The following is a 17,251-nucleotide window of genomic DNA, read 5'->3' on the forward strand; positions in this document are numbered from 1 at the left end:
GTTAGGCGGCGCCAGGCGCCCGTTAGGGACTAGCATATTACGACCTGGGATTACTATTCGCTATGACAGATACGCCAGACCGAGCCTGCCCCAGCCCGGCCACAACCTTCACGGACAGCTACAGTTGCGACAACGACACCCTGAGACGGCCCAGTGGCTACTCAATAGTCAATGTTCGCCGACTGGAAATGCTTGAGATCTTCGTTGCTGTGGCTTCACGGTAGTGGTACGTCGCGACTGCAGAAAACCATGCCACAACTGATTGGTCCAACGAAGCGATTTTCTTTCGATTGCCCATAATCACGATTTGCCGACTCTGCCTGGGCATGCATGCGGACAGGCTCGGGGCACGTTACTGGAACTCGTTATCTTGTCCTTCTCCACCATGGACCTTCGAATCACTTGACTGTACAGAAGAGGGCGCTTCATGAGTCAGGTAACTTAGATCATTTGTTGTCGTGGTTGCCCATTTTCCACCAGGGAGATTTTTCTGGTTGAACAAGTTAAAGTAAGTCTGATGAGGGTTTGAAATTAGATTGATCTCTGGTAAACCTAGAGAGTGGCTGGGCATGGTGGATTCACAGTCATTGGCATTGGCCATGCAAGGAAGAGCCTATACTCCTCGTTTAACATGGTTCGGGAGGTTGCGAATAGCGGATGTTGGTGGATGAGATCAACCTCGCAACCCACCAACTCGAATCCACAACCCACTGCGACGAACCGCATAAACGTACAGATGCATAGATAGCCTATGCTTCGACATTAACTACACAGGGCAGTCGTCGCTCGCGGATTGTTGCGGCGTGTCCGGAATTTTGGCATACTTTCCCCTGGAAATAGTCACGAACTATGTCCCCGGGATTGAAATATTGGAGATGTGTCGTTGGACGTGCTACACGGACAATTCGTGATAACAATTACTATTGACTCTTCATACTGCCGCCATATGCTCGCCGTCTTTTGTCTCCACTCGTCACCAAGCTCAGCCTGTTGACGCAAGAGATCTTCAATACTGATCCAAGACCGAAAGGCCAGAAGCTCCTGAGAGTTGGCAAATGAGATTTCTAGACTCATGAGAAAGAAGAAGTAACACCCTCTTTGCCCAATAGAATGGAGAGTAAGATGAAGTTGAAACAGACAATCGGCGGAGACCAGGAACCATCCACTCATGGTGAAGACCACTTGTAGACAGCCAGCCAAAATATACAGTGCTTCTGCCGAAGTAGTCAGTGCAAGGTATCCCTACGGATGGTTTAACATATTCTTCCCTTCAACAGCTTACAAGTTAAATTCTCTCTTCGCTTTCCAGTTCCATTCGTTTACTCATCTAATACAAATATGCGCTGGTACATTCTAGGATAAGTGGAGTTGATCCACCTCTACGTCTCTTCACGGTTAAGCATGGCGTTTCCCGATCGTTGTTGGATTCCCGAAATGCTCAAATACATCATTTTGTGGCTGTCTTTTGGATGGGAGAGAGTTGCCCAGATAATTTACCTTCTGGCTCCGTCGCGGAGAACCCTATAACCTCTGAGGGGCGCTCGGGCTCTTCCACACAACCCTGTGTATATCATCAGGAAAGCTCCCTCGTCACTTCTCAAGCCTCTACTACCCTCCTAATGAACTTTTTTTTCCTCGAAAGCTATTTGGCACTTAACCATTCCTAATTCCGGACTTCCCGCTGCGGTGGAACTGATTATTCTAAACCACTCCACATTACATGACATAACCTACGAGCTGTGACGACCATGCAGCGAAGTAGCCACAGTCTTCTTGTGCGCCTGACAAGAGTACCGAGACCGCAAATTGTTTGTCACGATGTTAATGGAGTCTCCATTTCCGGACGAAGACTGGCCGCCTGCATCGTCTGGGGAAGACTACACGTTCGCGCAGGAGGAGAAGTTCCTCATGCCTGGGAAGCTCCGACTCTTATATTATACTATACACAGGACAGTTAAGGGCGCTATAGAGCGTTTTCGAGTCTCAATAATCAAGTCTTGATTTTCTGCTGGGGGATTCAGGCGCTTTGACTCAGTTGCGAAGATATTAAAGCCAGTCTCGCAGCGACTCGGTGGCTTATCACCTGTGAGGTGCTCGTGTTGGGTGTTGTAGAGCATTAGAAGATATCTTTATAATATAAATGGGCATAGAGAAGACGATGGTGAAGAAAACTCTTTTAAACATCGGTATATAAGGGTTAAGCAGATATAGTACTATCGTGGCCGAGCTAAGGCTGGCCTTAAGAGACGAGACACAAGGGATTCGACGTTCGATCTAGACGACGAAACGGGTGAGAAGCTACGATAAGAGGCTAGAGACAGCGTGAGTAACATTCTCACACTCATGTCAGCCCTTCCTCCCGGGGCCCATTTTGGTCCTCGGGGCCCGTTCTGATCCTAGGGGCCCGTTCAAGTTTGATGTTGAATTCAACGGGACGAGATCGATCAGGATGAAGGAGCAGTTCTGGATCCGAACGCTAAACCACCCTGTCAGTCGAAAAGAGAGTCTGGTTGGAAGGAAGGCACGGTTTCCGTATATAACGGATGTCGCCAAATCTCCGGGAGCCGCTGAAAACGGCCAAAACAGATGCATTCTGAGGAACATCTACTTCATTTGGGTTCCCTCTTGTCCTGAGTCTTCCGCCGCTCCGATTCGGTTCTACTTCGCTCTGCCTCTTGGAAACCAGCTTTGAAAGAGCGTCCGCTATACAATACTCTCTTGTCACCTTCGAAGAAAAATGGACTTCCAACCTCAGCTTCCACCCGAAACATGGACGGAGATCTTCAAGACGCTGTCTAGGATGCGACGTTGGTCACAAGAAAATGACATTAAAAGTGTACGGCTCACTTGTCGGCTTTTTAACCAGCTTGCGACCCCTTTTCTCATGTCCGAGATATTTTGTGCGCCTTTGTCTTCCACCTTAACGAAACTTACAGCCGTGTTGCATCATCCTATTCTCAGTAGATCAATCAAGACAGTTGTCTATGCTTCTAGGCGATATCAAGCAATGGGGTTTCAGGACTACCAACAAGCAGTGGAAGAATCATCATGGCCCGGATATTCTTCACCTCAGTGCGAAGCGGATGTTTTAGAGTTGGAGGCGATGTTTTCTCTATACAAACAACATTATCAAGACCAAACCATGATGGAGAGGTCTGGGGAGCTTACGGCGCGTCTTTGCTCAGCCCTTACGCGGCTGCCAAATGTGGAGAGAGTCATCATATCGCCCAATATCTATTGCTACCTCGACAACGCCCTGTCTTCAAACTATTTTCTGGATCCTGAATCTGCTTATGATGAAGCATTTCTCTATGTCTGCCGCATCTTGTCGCTCACAGATACCAAAATACGAGAACTCAGGGTTGAAGATGCTGAGACCGAAGATCATGAATGTGGTGGGCTGACTGCAGAGGCCTTCCAAGAAATGTCACTCCTGGATTCCAGCCATTGTCGTAACGTCTTCCGAGGCATTCGAACCCTGGACCTGACAGCTCAAGATGAGGCAAAAGGTGGTTGGATCATAGGCCAATTGGCAGATTTTCTGTCTTGCGCCACCGAACTGGAGAACTTATCGATTACTGGTTGCTTTTGTTGTCCCCTTCGCCCAGAACATTTTCTGAGAACAACGACGTGGCGCTGTTTAACTACACTGAGCCTCTTTCACACAATTTTTTGTCAAGAAGAACTGTTAGCCTTCCTAAGAAGACACTCAACCACCCTGAAGGACCTTTCATTCTTTTTCGTCGGAGTGCGAAATGGTTCGTGGAAGGCGGTCTTGACAGGAATGAAGTCTTCACTGTCTCTACAAAGTATCGACGTCTTTGATTTGCATGAGTTAAACGACGACGGATATGGAACAGATGTGTTTGTACCAGTAGCTGCGGTACGAGGTTACCTCTTAGGAGATGATTGTCATCCACTCGAGCAGCTTGGCCCGGAGTAGCCACTGAAAAGAAAGCTGTCGGGAGGCCTAAAAGAGTTGCTGCTGGCCGTCAAGTGGTGAGTAGTATAGGTTTAGTTAGCGTTCAGTACTTCAGGTGTCAAAAGAAAGATGCTAAAGAATATTCTTCAGAACAAAAAGATCCCAAAGATCTTCTTCGACGTTCGCACCGATTTAGATGCCTTATTTGCGCGTTTCGGCGTTGTGTTGCAGGGCGTGGAGGATATTCAGCTTATAAAGAGTGCCGTGAGGAAGACTACGGCATCGAGGAAGTTCTTGAGTGGCCTGGCTAAATACGTTGAGGAGAATGTGCTTATGTTGCTCGGTAACAAGACGGGCTAGAAGCAAGTGAAGGAGAACGAGGAGCGATTATTCAAAACGGATCATAACGGTATGTATGAGCCAGTGTCCAATCCTCAAGGATATTATATCTTATCATGTTGGTGATGTCCAGAACCTTCCCCTGAGTTGCGCCATAAGGAAAATGCAGAGCTTTCAGTGGCGAGACTTAGTCAATGAAGAATCCATGAAGCGCGTCTCGGCGTCTCACAAACCAGAGTACCGGCGCCACGGCTCAGACATGGCTCCGTGGAGTGAAGACAAGAATAGGACTTTGGACGAGTGGAGTTGGGTTCCTCCTCCTCGTGACTACTTCGGTGACGACGACAATTGAGATTTGGACGAAGATGACGGTTGGGATGGCGATGGTCTGAAGAGCTGTAGGGATATCAGCAGATGGGACTATTAATATTCCGACTGAGCTTTATGAACTGGTTAACGTATCAATGATTTCAATCACAACCTTCGATACAAAGCTAAGAGACTGACAACGCAACCGGGCCCGCCAAGGTTGCGAGGGCCAGGTCATAGTCATTATCAGGCAATTGACTTGTGACCGCTGCAAACACCGCCCCATTGAGTCCTTGCGGTACATCCGCAACTCCCCTGCCTTGACCAACGATCGATAATACCGTATACATCGGCACATTCAGCTGATTGGTCCAGCCCACAAACAACTGTTTTCCCTGCTCGAAAACGAATGGCATCTGCATCGGATCCCACGAGAATGCCATTTCTGACGGAACCACGGTGGTGCTCGCAGCGGTAGCGGGGCGCGTGGTGGTATTTTGATATGGCGCGATGCTCGACGCTATTCCCGTGGCCGCTGAGGATCTGTTGTCAGCCGTAGTCGGGGCTGACACCGTTAACGTGGGCAGAATTGGTAGTGGGAGTTCCGTTGGACACGATCCAGGCACGATAAATGGAAGAGCCAAATTGTATGCCCAGATACTGCTAATCCCGGTGTCAAATGGAGCTGGGTTAGGGACTCTGCCACCCACATGGCGGAAGAAGGCGTCGTGGCGGGACTCGACTGTCACGATCGACGACACCGTATTGACAATCCCAGGATCAGTGTACGAGGCTCGATCGACCAGCCCGATAAGTGCGCTGATGCCCACTGAGGTGATGATGTCGCCAAGGGCGATGAACTCATCAATGGACGCCACCGGGAAGGAATACTGGCAAGGAGCAATTACAGGGGCTTCATAGCCGTTGAGCAGATTCGCAATTGTTGCAACGTGTACTTCCTCCTGCTATAGAAGGCACAAAACATTAGACTGACACAGAACCGGGATGGTCAACTTACCGCCGCGATTGCGCTGAGAACTTCGGTCGTGTCATTTGCGTAGCCCGCCGTTCCCCAGGTAGAAATATTTTGAAGTCCGCTTTGAAGATAGGATAATTCCAGGTTTTCGAGAAAGAGGGCCAGTTGGAATTCTTTGATCGCTTCCGCTGACACCATGGGAGGCCCATTGCTGTCTGGAATCCCGCCTCCTGCCGTGTTTATAGCGTCTGGACAGAGTGGTGCGGCTGCCGTAGTCGCCATTCTTGTCAAGATGGGCAGGACGAAACAGAAAATTGTGGAACGCGGAGGTGACGGCATGACCGCTCTTCAATGTCGAAAATTGTAAATTGCTTGAGGTGTAGAGATTGATCACATCCTCCCAGCTTCCGAGCTTCATGGAATATAAATCAAGTCGTGTCAGCTTGGACAAGTGCGATCCTTAGTTCCGAAGGGACCAATTCTTGTTCCCTAGGTGCTATTCTTGTCTCACCTCTCTCACAGCCTCAGACGATCCTAAGAATAGTGGTGGGGTCGAGTGTGGTATACCAATGATCAAGAAGGAAGGTCGCTCCGAAGCATATTGCCATTACTTTCAAAGTAGTGGGAAGTGACTGGGCGAGTCTTACTCTGTACTGGGCTTTCCCTTCAGAAATAAAGTGCTGAGCCAGATATGCACTTCAATAAGAATAGAATAAATTAAGAGGACAAAAGTATCCGTAGAGGCTCTTGGGATACGGGTCTAATGGTTGTGTTAGTGGCCCAAAGTGGCTGGCAAAAGGGGCAGCCGAAAACGAGGCAACAAGTATGGCTATGCTGGCTCGGACGAGGCTCCGCAAAAGGAGGCCTCTAATTGGTTGCTCGGTCATCCACTGCCCTTATCAGATTAAGATTTGTCTGACTACAAGGTCTTGATAGGCATGGAAAACATGGGCGCTTGATTACAGCTACCTTCCCTACCGTACTCTAAGCTCGACTGAAAGCCATTGTACGCCTTTAGCACCTGTTTGAGACGGGAGGTAGAGTCACCATCGGATTATATCACCCAGTACAATCGACGGCCACAAGCTACATTTGCCTGGACCATATCGCCATCTGCCAGAAACAGAGGGGGCTACGTTCCTTAAAACGCTAGATCGTCACCCCGTGGGACATGGTAATCCAGTGGCACCCTCTCCTTGCCAGGCTCGTCCGGCAGAGAGTAATCCTGCCCGATACAGCAGTGCCCCCGCCACGACCATTATGTGCATGACCTGGTGGCTAGAGCCCACGATATCAAAAGCATCCAAACAGAACCTTTCTGGAATCCGCATGCAGTAAAAAAACCTCCAATGGCATTCAGGATGATCAGGTTCCTATAGGATGCCAGGAGGACGGGGTGACAGGCACTCCTTTCCCAGTATCGAGCATCAAGCGACATCATCGGTAGGGTTGCCGAGAGCCCGAGGGCGAAGGAAGTCAATGTGCGCATGGGATGGCTTTCGGGATCCCTAGACATTGGCCGAGAGACACACAGCGTCGTGAACAGAGCCGCTACCGTTATAACGCCGATGTAGTACACCTGTAATCGGTGGTCGCAATAAAAGGCGAAATAGAGAAAGGAAACCACTGTGCTCCAGATGAAGGTGACTGTGCCGAAGTGGTCCAGTTGCTGTGTCAAAATCATTGAAGTAAACAAAGAAGGCGATCGGACAGCGGAGGATGATATGTCGTTCACCGGCGACGGCGACAAATGTACTGACCTCGACTGTGATTTATTCCCATCCCATTGCGCAACCACCCATGGCGCGATCGGTTCCCTCGATCCAGGAGATGTCGGTGACGACGCCATGTTCGATCAGTATTTATGCTCGCCTTCACCCTCGCCCTCGCCCACCCCTTCACCGGACGACACGACCAGCGAATTGAGCGGGTCAACGTTGTTTGATGCCGGACGCGATCCGTCCCATGGTTTCCCGGAGTTGTACACGGAGACACCGAGGAGTACAGCTCCAGAAATTTCGCCAGAGAGTGAGATAGCTCGAGATCAAGATGACCCTTGCCACTCCGCGAATGGGACTTGCATCCGTCTGCGAGTCAGAAGGCCGAAAATTACGCCCGCCTTAAACTCCCGGACAGAGGCCAATCCAGAAAGAAAAAGGAAGGGGACAGCGATCAGGGAAAGGGGCAATCCAGGAACTCAGAGAGAAGGGCAGGGTGGTAAACGAGACAGATCGGGTGAAGGAGGCGCTCTAATTCCAGACCTGAATAGGCAACTTCTTTAGCGTCCTCCCCATTACCCATACTGTACGGAGTACATTGGGATGACAGCTTCATAGCCACTTAAGGCCCAGGAACCTCAAGAATTATGGTAAAGAGAAGGATGCGGTGAGGCTGCTAGAGCCGGCGGTTGAGATCCGTGAGCGGCTCTTCAACTCCTGTAGTAGTTTCCCTCACCTTTAGCCCTGCTAATATCGACTTATGGAGGGTATCACAGAGGACTTAGAGACCTTAACTAAAGATCGTCCATAATCGTTTACGGAGCTCTTTGGCTTTTATGACTGAACCATATTACGCCGATGTTCGTAATCTACCTCGAGTGTGCTTAGTAGTTAGATGTCGATTTGCCAATATGATCATTATTATGGAACGAAATGAGCAAGGGTTTCTAAATTCGTCTCCCTGATCGAAGAGCAGCTAGACGGTACGATTAAAACGTGCTGATGAAATCCAATAAAGCGAACAATAATGATGTCTCAACCCGACAACCTTCGTCCTGGTGTTTCCTACGCCGGAAGCCTTTCTTTAGCCAACCTCGAATAGCGTTTTCATCCATTCCTCGAACATTCTGTTGTGCAATTAAAATGGATGTATGACTACAAGGTACGGTGGATTCGCCTTGGAGGGAAGGATATGTCTTGCAGTCTGACTCCGGACCTAAGGGGCCCTGAGAGGCGTCCTCGGATTGGCCGGCGATTGTGTCGTCTTTAAGGGCTGATATAGATTCCATGTCCACCTCTGTCTTATGTTGCGGAATGAGACTGGGTTCTGGAATATGGAAGAGATGCACAGAGGCTGGCGTTATGAAAGCTGGTGATGGTTCCGGCGGTGAAGCCATTAGGGTGAAGGACCTGTCTACGACCATAGAATTCGTTGCCGCCAGGGAGGGTCGAGACTTGGATGTGGTAGCCATATCGGGTGAGCGACTGGTGTCTGGGACCCATAAGGTGGTCTTTAGTGCCCCGTCACCCATTTTCTCTAGATGTTGTTGTCCTTCTGTTGGTGCCAACGACTCCGGAGTCACATCTCCATCAGGATGCTCCTTAGCAGCCCGGTACTTCCAGTATCTGCAATTACTTTCTAGTTCCGCAATCCTCGCTCTTGCCTGTACGAGAAGATGTTCGCTATGGTCAACCTTCTCTTCAAGGAAGGCGATATACTGTCGTCGTCGCTCACGGTGACGTCGCTGATTGTTCCGCACTCGGATCAGCGTGTGTGTAGGTGTTTTGTTTTGCGTCAGCCCGATAGAGGTAAATTGATTATCCGTTAGATGCATCTTGCCCCCGGAAAAAGAATTAGATGGATTGAACCGGAGGAAACTAACAATGCTTGCGATTGAGATCATAAGAGACGTTTCAAAAAGTCAAAACCTGGATAACGTCGCCAAGACTGGTGACATATCGACATGCATCACGCCACCACCGTAAAGAGGATAGCTCTTTACGATTCGCAGCAGGTCTGACATTTCTGCCAAGGGCCCCCAGAATTGCGGCCCTCTCCTTGAGAGATGGGATCAACGAATTAAGCGCACAATAAAAATCACTTGGCGGGATTGGTTGGAAGGTGAACATCAAGCGAGGAAGGGGAGGAAATGTCGAGGCCGCATATGGAACGGTACGAAGGCCGAAGCGTGTGCTTCTTGCCTCAGTGAATTGACAGCCTTCGTTCCAAATTCTGCATTACCTACAGACGCCGGAGGAGACATGTGAGCTACCAGAGCCACTGAAATCCTTACAACTGCAAGTTCCCACTGCACGAGACTCAAGGCAGAGTCTAAGATTTGCAATCAGTTATTCCTATATCTATCCATGGATCGGCACCTCTCGACTTGCCTTCTGATGTACGACCCGGCAACCTCGACCCGCCATGCTTAGGGACTGCGATGGACCTCGATATATTACCCAATACTTAGCATCTGAGCCCAGAACACGAGCCTGACCTTGTCGCTGATGGCGTAATCACCCTTTAGGACGCAGAAGGGTTTTTCACTTCATATTGCCAACATCTCGATCGGTTCCTCTACAACGTCCTAGAAGAACATGATTCACTGACTAGCATCCGTAAAAGTTCTCCGCTCTTGACCGCCGTAATCTGTGTTGTCGGCGCCCTTCACACTTTTTTACCTCAATATCAAGCATGTTACGAGCATTTTGTTCAATTGGCATCTATCCGGCTATTCTCAAAGAAAAATACGTCCGACGACATCCGTGCCCTTTATATAGCCGCATGCTGGCTCGGCGACATATCCTCTAGTCTCATTGGAGCAGGCAGGTTTCGCCATCACTCTCGATCTACTAGACCATATACTAACCTTACGATGATGTAGCGGTTCGTCTTGCAAGCGAACTAAGCATCCATCGGCATATACAGAACGCCGGCCATCAGAGAGACTGCTATCGAAATACTCGTTTATTCTACCTTGTATACGTTTGCGACCGCCAATTATCGATTACCCGCGGAAGGCCCCCATTGGCCTGGGACTTCGGCTCCATTATTTCTCCTAAAGAGTTGCTTCAATCTGAATATGCGACCAAGCTTGATGAGAGCCTCGTCAGTCAATTGGAACTTTGGTCTATAAGCACTCAAATCTTTGACCGATTTTACCTTGACCCCGACGATGACCTGCCAAATAGCTGGATTCCTCTAACCCAGCGTCTACGTACCGCCATAGAGACCTGGAAAGTCGAATGGGATGACAAACTCCTCGTCAATGAAATCGAGGCCGGCTTCGCATCCAAAGCAATCCCCTTGCAATATTACTTTACGAGATTATACCTATGTTCCGTTGCATTTCGGAGGCCGGCTATTTCACAAAGCAATCATCCTCGCTCGGAACTTGGTCTCGAATTTGCAGCAACTGCGATGCATTCTGCAGCCACAATTCTACAAGTAATCTTAACCGACAAGGAAATTCAATCTTACTTATGCGAACTACCTGTTTACTTCAATGATATGATTGCCTTTACAATTACCTTCCTCTGTGAGGCGACGACGAAATATCTAGCCAATACGTGGATCGACAATGTTGAGATCAACGCCGAATTGGATGAACTGGTTCACGTTTTCCACCACAGTGCAGCTATCATCCAGCCTAAGCTTCCGTTGGCTGGTGTTATGAGCAGCATGCGACATTTAGTTGGCCGATTATAAACTCTTCGCCAGGCACAGGAAGAAGGGCATAGTCATCACCAGCAGACGCTATAGGATCAATCTTGTCAGCTGCTTATTCAAAATAAGCAGCTGCCAGGTTAAAGGAAACGTTTAGCAGTAAGGGGCATTAGCATAACCTACAAAGGTTGTCAATTACTGATAATTAAGCAGCGAAATTTCTTATGCCTTCTGCGCATAGCAATGACGTCGAAGGCGTTCGGGCAGGTGACTAATAAAGACTTAACAGTTGTCACCGCCTATCCATAATTGGCTCGTGAAATCGGAACATAGCCTCCCGCTTTCGCGACTTGCCTTCTATAGCACCCGCTCATAAGATAGTTAAGACGGACTATTTAAAGACGAGCTACCCAAGATCATCGCATCAAATTTATTTCCGATTGTGCCGGAGCCTGCAGTATTTATCACTCGCATATCTAGGATCTCCCTGCCTTATATATCATTTCCTCATCAAAATGCACGAAAGCCAGGGCGCCAGCGATGGGTGCAATTTTATATGTCGGCTGAGAAGGACCGGTCCCAAAGATAAGATAACCGGGGCCAACAATACATATCAAGGAATAATTTCTGGGTAGAGGATGTTTCGCTCCTGCCTTCGAGAACCATGTGCAGAATTCCTCGGGACCCTAGTTATATATCAAACCCGCTCATGAATTAAACAATCAACTAAAAGACTGGATTACAGATAGTACTATTTCTAGAGGGTGTTGTTACCCAAGTCACCATTTCCGATCGAAAAGGTGGCTCGTATTTGTCGATCAGCATTATCATAGGCATCGCGGTCATATTGGGGATGTTGATTGCGGGCCCGGTCTCAGGGGCCTATCTGAATCTAGCGATTACTTTTGCTTTTGTCGTATTCGGGCGGTTCCCTCTTCAGGAACGGAAGGTATGGCGGAAGGAACAACCAGGGAGACAGCCTCGCTGGCAAGGCTGAAGTTACAGGTCACGTGATATGGACTGTGGATGGACTGAGTGGACTGCAGCGGTCCACCCGCTATCCCACAGTCCAGCTTGATAGAGGGCTATATAGGCATAGGACGGACCGCTCCTGAGGGAACGGTCTGTAGTCAACCTCGTTATCAATCCGACCCCTACCTTCTAGGTTTAGGATTATCTGATACAGATTCCTGTCTACTATACCTGTGGGCCCGTGCCCAGTATAGTTCCAGCATTGTCACTTCACTTGTCCCACTTATCAGTAAACGATAAGTCCCCGTTGCTCCCGCGAGTATCAGGTTCTTAACAGAAGGGCTCCTAGATTTATCATCTCTTAGGTACGTTTTCATAAATGCTGGAGCTCGCTATAATTTTGTTTTCCTTCTCTTTCTTTTTTTTTCAGTAGATACTAATCTCTTTAGCTTCTGGGTGGCTTTACTGGAGCAGCCCTAGTTTATACCAACTATAGAAGCGGCATTGATTTCGTTGAAGGACACAATATTCGCACCCATAAAACAGCAGTCATATTCAGCACTTATCCCCAGCCATATCTTACCAAAGTTAGTCAGCTATTCTCAGAGTTTCTGGCTACAGCTCTTCTCAGTATAGGCATATTCTCGATTTCGAATACTGAGCATACACAAGTAATCCGTGATTTGGCGCCTTTATAGGTTTTTCTGCTCATCCTATGCATCGGTGGTGCACTCGGCCTCGAGACGGGTTACGCTATGAATATGGCTAGAGACTTTGTCCCTCGTTGCTTTGCGTAAGCCCAACAGCAACCTATGATTTGAAAGGAGACTAACAGCATCGTAGCTATTTTGCTGGTTACGGGCCTGAAGTAGCGTCTTATTTGGAGGACTCGTCTACAAGGCCTTTATGTACGATGACGATTTATCAGTTAAGTAAATACTATATTATTTCTACCCACCACGGAGGCCCAGCACATCTCAACTTAACCTCAGTCGAATCGCTCGAACAATCCCGCTTTCTCGAGTGCTCACAGCAAGGTATTCCCTGCCGTCCCTAGGCCTACACCCGTTGTGCTGCTTTGACACATCTTTCCTTTGGTAACGGGACAGCAATTTCGGATCAAGGAAGTGTGATGGATTGCGGGACAAAATGATATCCTCATGAGATGCCAAAATGTCGACAGCTTTATCGTCGGGCAAGCAACATGCTCGCCATAGTTCTAGCTATACAAAAAGCCGACGCGCTCTAATACCCGACTCCCCTATGAAGAGATCTTACAGTGACCAGATTATATCGCCTATTTCTGAGAACCCTCAGGCTACTCATCGTCCTCGAGTAAGCTCTTCTTCTAGCTAGCCTACAGCAAAGACTCTTCTATGGTCAACTAGACCCTGCTTAATATTCCTCCCCACAAGAAAATTGAATCACCTAACGTAGCCCGGAAGAATATCGTGGGAATTTTGCTGTTCTGTATCAGAAAACGATCACACACAGCCGCCGAGGCAATATAGGATCCAAATTAACTTACTCGGGGAGTAGAATCTTGGATAGGCGAATCATCATCGCAGAGGAGCGATTTGACCACGTCAGAGTTGTGCTTGTTGTGACTTTTCTCAATATTATACACGATCTGTAGTGGCACCTCGAGCACAAAATCTTTGACGTGCGCACCTGATATTTTGGCCCTGAGAACCAGACTGTATTGTCGCGAGGCGACTGCGCTGCAGAAAGATGGAGGGAGATCCATTGGTACTCTCGCGACGATCGGGACGTTTGTAAACAGGAACGCAGATGTGGGGATGTTCTTGGACTGCTGTTGGTATGATATTTGCGCGTCGGAACTCAATCTGCGCTCACTGGAGTCCGCTCCCAAGGATGGGAAAGCTATACTCTGTACGGACCAGGACCGTATAATATGCTTGACGGGAGGCAATGGTATGACTGCGTCATAAAGTCTGTGCGGGCCATTTATGGTGAGCATAGATTGACCTGGCAGTTTCGGAAAAGGTCGCATGGAGTAGAAGGTTTTCGCACGTAACCCAAGGACGATCTTGACCTGAATTTGGTGGAACATCGCCATTAGTCGATAGGGATCCGCTCCTGAGCGTGAATCTTCCATTTTGATGGACACGTTGGTACTGATGATCCCTGGTGAGTTTCTGTCGCTGAAGGTAATAGCAGGAGGTTCAGCCGTGGTAAGAGTCATCCTGTATTTGTCCGATCGTAATCTGTGCAGACGACACGAAAGTGTCTGACTCTCGACAAATTCTCCCGGGAAATCCCCGGTGTCGAGCGGGGGATTGGCCGCTCTAGAGACCCAGATAGGTATCTCCTGTATAGCCGTGATGGTCGTTGGTTCTTGATCCGCATTGTGAATTTCTGCTTGGGCGATTAGGTGGTAGCCAATATTTGGCTGTGCATAAATTTTGCCCCCAACGTCATCTTTGAGTACCGGGCCTACACAAAGTGTTGGTGGAAGTTGGAGGCATTGTTGTGGTACGTGGGTTCCTTTTGTCAACACCTGGCGAGAGATGGTAAAATCGAACGGCACCGTCGCGTTTACACCACTTGTCTCACTGTGTAAACCCATAGGCACGTTCTCGGGGATCAAGTCCTGGTGTTGGGATAAAAACTGCCCTTTTGTTACCGTCTTCCCTTAAAATTTCGGTAAGCAATTTCGTAATTACCTTGTACGCAGATAAAGTTGGAATTTTTGCTGCTATACCGCCTGAATCTACCTTTTTTATGTGAATACGTGAAACACCTACTAATTCATTAGCCACTTGCTGCTCGCGGTAAGTGAGAGCCTAGGGTCAAAGTGGTCTTACCGTCCAGCCTGATTCGGGCGTGAGCTAGAGTGATTGGGTCCTTGCTTTCAATCGAAAGGGTCCCAGTAACTCGCTCGCCTGGAAGCCAGTAGTTCTGTACGGAGGTCTTGGTCATCCGTCCCGGAGCTTTGTCTTCATCCACCGTGATCTTCATTCGAACTCGGCTGGGCGAGACTTCAGCTCTCGGCAGCAAAGCATGATGTGAACCAGCTGCAGCAAACAGGTGCTGGTTCATATCTTCAATCGTGCAGTCGTTAAATATTGAAAAGAACGTCATCTTCGAGGTCCGTTTGAGCTTATTGTCGGCGAGCCTTGCTGCCGTAAGATGAGACTGAAACAAGTAGGCGTAGCTAGGCTACCACTGTCTTGTTGACCACGACCAACTGCGGCATCGCTGGGTTGATGTGTCGACCGAAGTGTTCGCTTCGTGCAATAGAGAACTGGTATATATAAACGCGGCGGCAAGGCCAATCCTGGCTAATCCCCCAATGAGCTCTTAGAAGGGTAACACGGGGAAGGGAAGAGGTCAAATGCCAAGACTAAATCTATCCAATTGGCAGGGCTGCGTGACAAAGTGCCGAGACATATACGCCTAGTCAGAACAAGTTCCACTAGCTCGTGAATTCGGATCTGGAAGGCTGGATTGTTGCTTTGTAAGGTAGCTCAGGGAGACCAGGCGTACAACGAAAAGCCAGGTTTAGCCCCCAGGGAAGGTGCAGAGATTTCATAAGATGAAAGCAGCGATGCATGGCCAATACTACTAGTAACCCAGCCCACGACCAGGCCATACCAGATCCGGGATTCGAGAAGCACGCCCCAATGACATATGCTCCCGAATGGAATCGTTTGGCCTTTCACTAAACTTGAGTCACTTTTCACGCTTAGGCTGCTCAGGATTTCGCTGGTCTGACTTGCATCTGGGTCAAGTAAATCTTGCAGACAGGCTGTTCGTGTGTTTGGTCGCTGACCGGTTCAGATTTATCATGCTTTGACCATCAGCGGCGGTCTTCAACGCGCAAAAGCTTTCAACGAGCACCCTTGGTTCAGAGAGATCGTGTTATTCTGCAATTAAATACCTGGTCTGGCGCTGACCACTATCACCGAATCACACAGATGGCGCCGGACTAGGAAATATGTCGGACTCTTGAAGTTTTCTCGAACTATGAGAACATTCGGCATGGGACTTTGTCTCAAGTTGGATTGAACTATTCCGATGAGTTCACTTCTCAAGTTTTCTTAAACGGGAGCGGCATAAGTTAGGGGAGCGAAGCGCGCCGAAGTAATCTGGTCCTTGAAATACAAGAATTGGAAACCACGGTGGCGCAGGCTCAACTTGCCGCGGCTTCACAGTCTAAAACAAGCTCGGAAGACAGAGACAGTTAGTGCTGCGATAGCCTTGATTCGAAGACTTCGGGACAAGGTAGACGAGCTGGAAGAGCAACGTCGTCAGGAAGAGCGTCGACAGGAACAGGAGAGTCGAGTTTGCCAAACCTGACAAGAGAGTCTAGCGCCACTTTTGTACTTCCACGCTCTTGCTTTGCTGGATCAGAGTCCTCGACAGGGTCCTTGGCCATTTGTAATTTTATTCTCTTCTTTAATTATCATTTTTCGCAACGCAGACTGAAGATTTAGATAGTGAGGGGTGGCAGAGAGCGACAAAGGTGGTGCTTCCCGGCTGCTTGTTTGTCGCTCTGTCATGCGTACAATATCATTGGCTGGTCCGCGACTTTAGCGCAAGACCCGGACATCCTCCTAACCAGCTCCCCCCTTAGCCTCCCCCTACGAGCATATGGCTTGCTGATCGGCTTTCACGTGGAGTGCGAGATGTGCAGACACCCTGTCGAAGCATGGAAATTGACGGTCTGAATGAACGCCAGGATCCTCCACCGCGAGAGCGCCAATGAAGTTCCATTGCACGAGAGGCTACCCTGTAGGGGCTGCCTGGTCTCGTGACAGTCACATGGTCGGCAATCTACCCTGCAGAGACGAAAATCGCTGAAGCCGACCCCGTTGGTCATCACCCCGGACTAGCTGAATCTTTCGAGACAGGATTGGATACAGAGCGACCGCCTTGGACAGAAAGGCGTCGTCTTGGCTTTGTCACTGGACCAAAAGTCATTTGCTTTAAAACAGAGGGGTTGCTTCTTGGAGCAAGATGCGAACCCCTGGTGCATAATCTGTACCCCCCCGACTGTGTCTTGGCGTCTTGTCAAAGAACCTGAACGACTCGGATCCTCGATCTAGTAATGGCTTCGCTCTCATGTCGCCAAGGCTGACCGTGGGGAACCTCAAACTGCCCCACATGGCTGGTCAAAATGCCTCGCCTTCTGCCATTGCAGGAAACCTACTATTTGAGTGCCCTGCTGAAGCAATAGCAACGATACCCCAGGTCATTTTACGCTTGGGCGATCCTGGTTGCACATTTAAATATTGTGGCCGCTGTATTTAAGAGAGAACGGCCGGAAACCCCAATGTGCTGGTACTTCTGGCTCCTCTCATTCTTGCTACAGGTTGCTTGGG

At 49.0% G+C, this 17,251-nt stretch overlaps 4 protein-coding genes across 4 annotated transcripts; 3 read left to right on the forward strand and 1 right to left on the reverse strand.

Annotated features, from left to right (window-relative positions):
• Positions 1–4,051: 4,051 nt before the first annotated feature.
• Positions 4,052–4,282, forward strand: PV06_06462 (uncharacterized protein; the record flags this gene model as incomplete). The annotated part of the gene is made up of 1 exon (XM_016407585.1): positions 4,052–4,282. One exon carries the CDS (start codon positions 4,052–4,054, stop codon positions 4,280–4,282), a length of 231 nt encoding a protein of 76 aa, XP_016263189.1.
• A 142-nt stretch (positions 4,283–4,424) lies between these two features.
• Positions 4,425–4,613, forward strand: PV06_06463 (uncharacterized protein; the record flags this gene model as incomplete). Its single annotated transcript, XM_016407586.1, has 1 exon — positions 4,425–4,613. The coding sequence occupies one exon, from the start codon at positions 4,425–4,427 to the stop codon at positions 4,611–4,613; it is 189 nt and encodes a 62-aa protein (XP_016263190.1).
• A 3,548-nt stretch (positions 4,614–8,161) lies between these two features.
• PV06_06464 (uncharacterized protein) lies at positions 8,162–9,143 on the reverse strand. Its single transcript, XM_016407587.1, has one exon. It carries the CDS (start codon positions 9,097–9,099, stop codon positions 8,254–8,256), a length of 846 nt encoding a protein of 281 aa, XP_016263191.1. The 5' UTR covers positions 9,100–9,143; the 3' UTR covers positions 8,162–8,253.
• Positions 9,144–10,685: 1,542 nt separating this feature from the next.
• Positions 10,686–10,973, forward strand: PV06_06465 (uncharacterized protein; the record flags this gene model as incomplete). Its single annotated transcript, XM_016407588.1, has 1 exon — positions 10,686–10,973. One exon carries the CDS (start codon positions 10,686–10,688, stop codon positions 10,971–10,973), a length of 288 nt encoding a protein of 95 aa, XP_016263192.1.
• Between the last annotated feature and the right edge of the window lie 6,278 nt (positions 10,974–17,251).

Source organism: Exophiala oligosperma (assembly GCF_000835515.1).
Source record: "Exophiala oligosperma strain CBS 72588 unplaced genomic scaffold supercont1.5, whole genome shotgun sequence".
NCBI lineage: Eukaryota > Fungi > Ascomycota > Eurotiomycetes > Chaetothyriales > Herpotrichiellaceae > Exophiala > Exophiala oligosperma.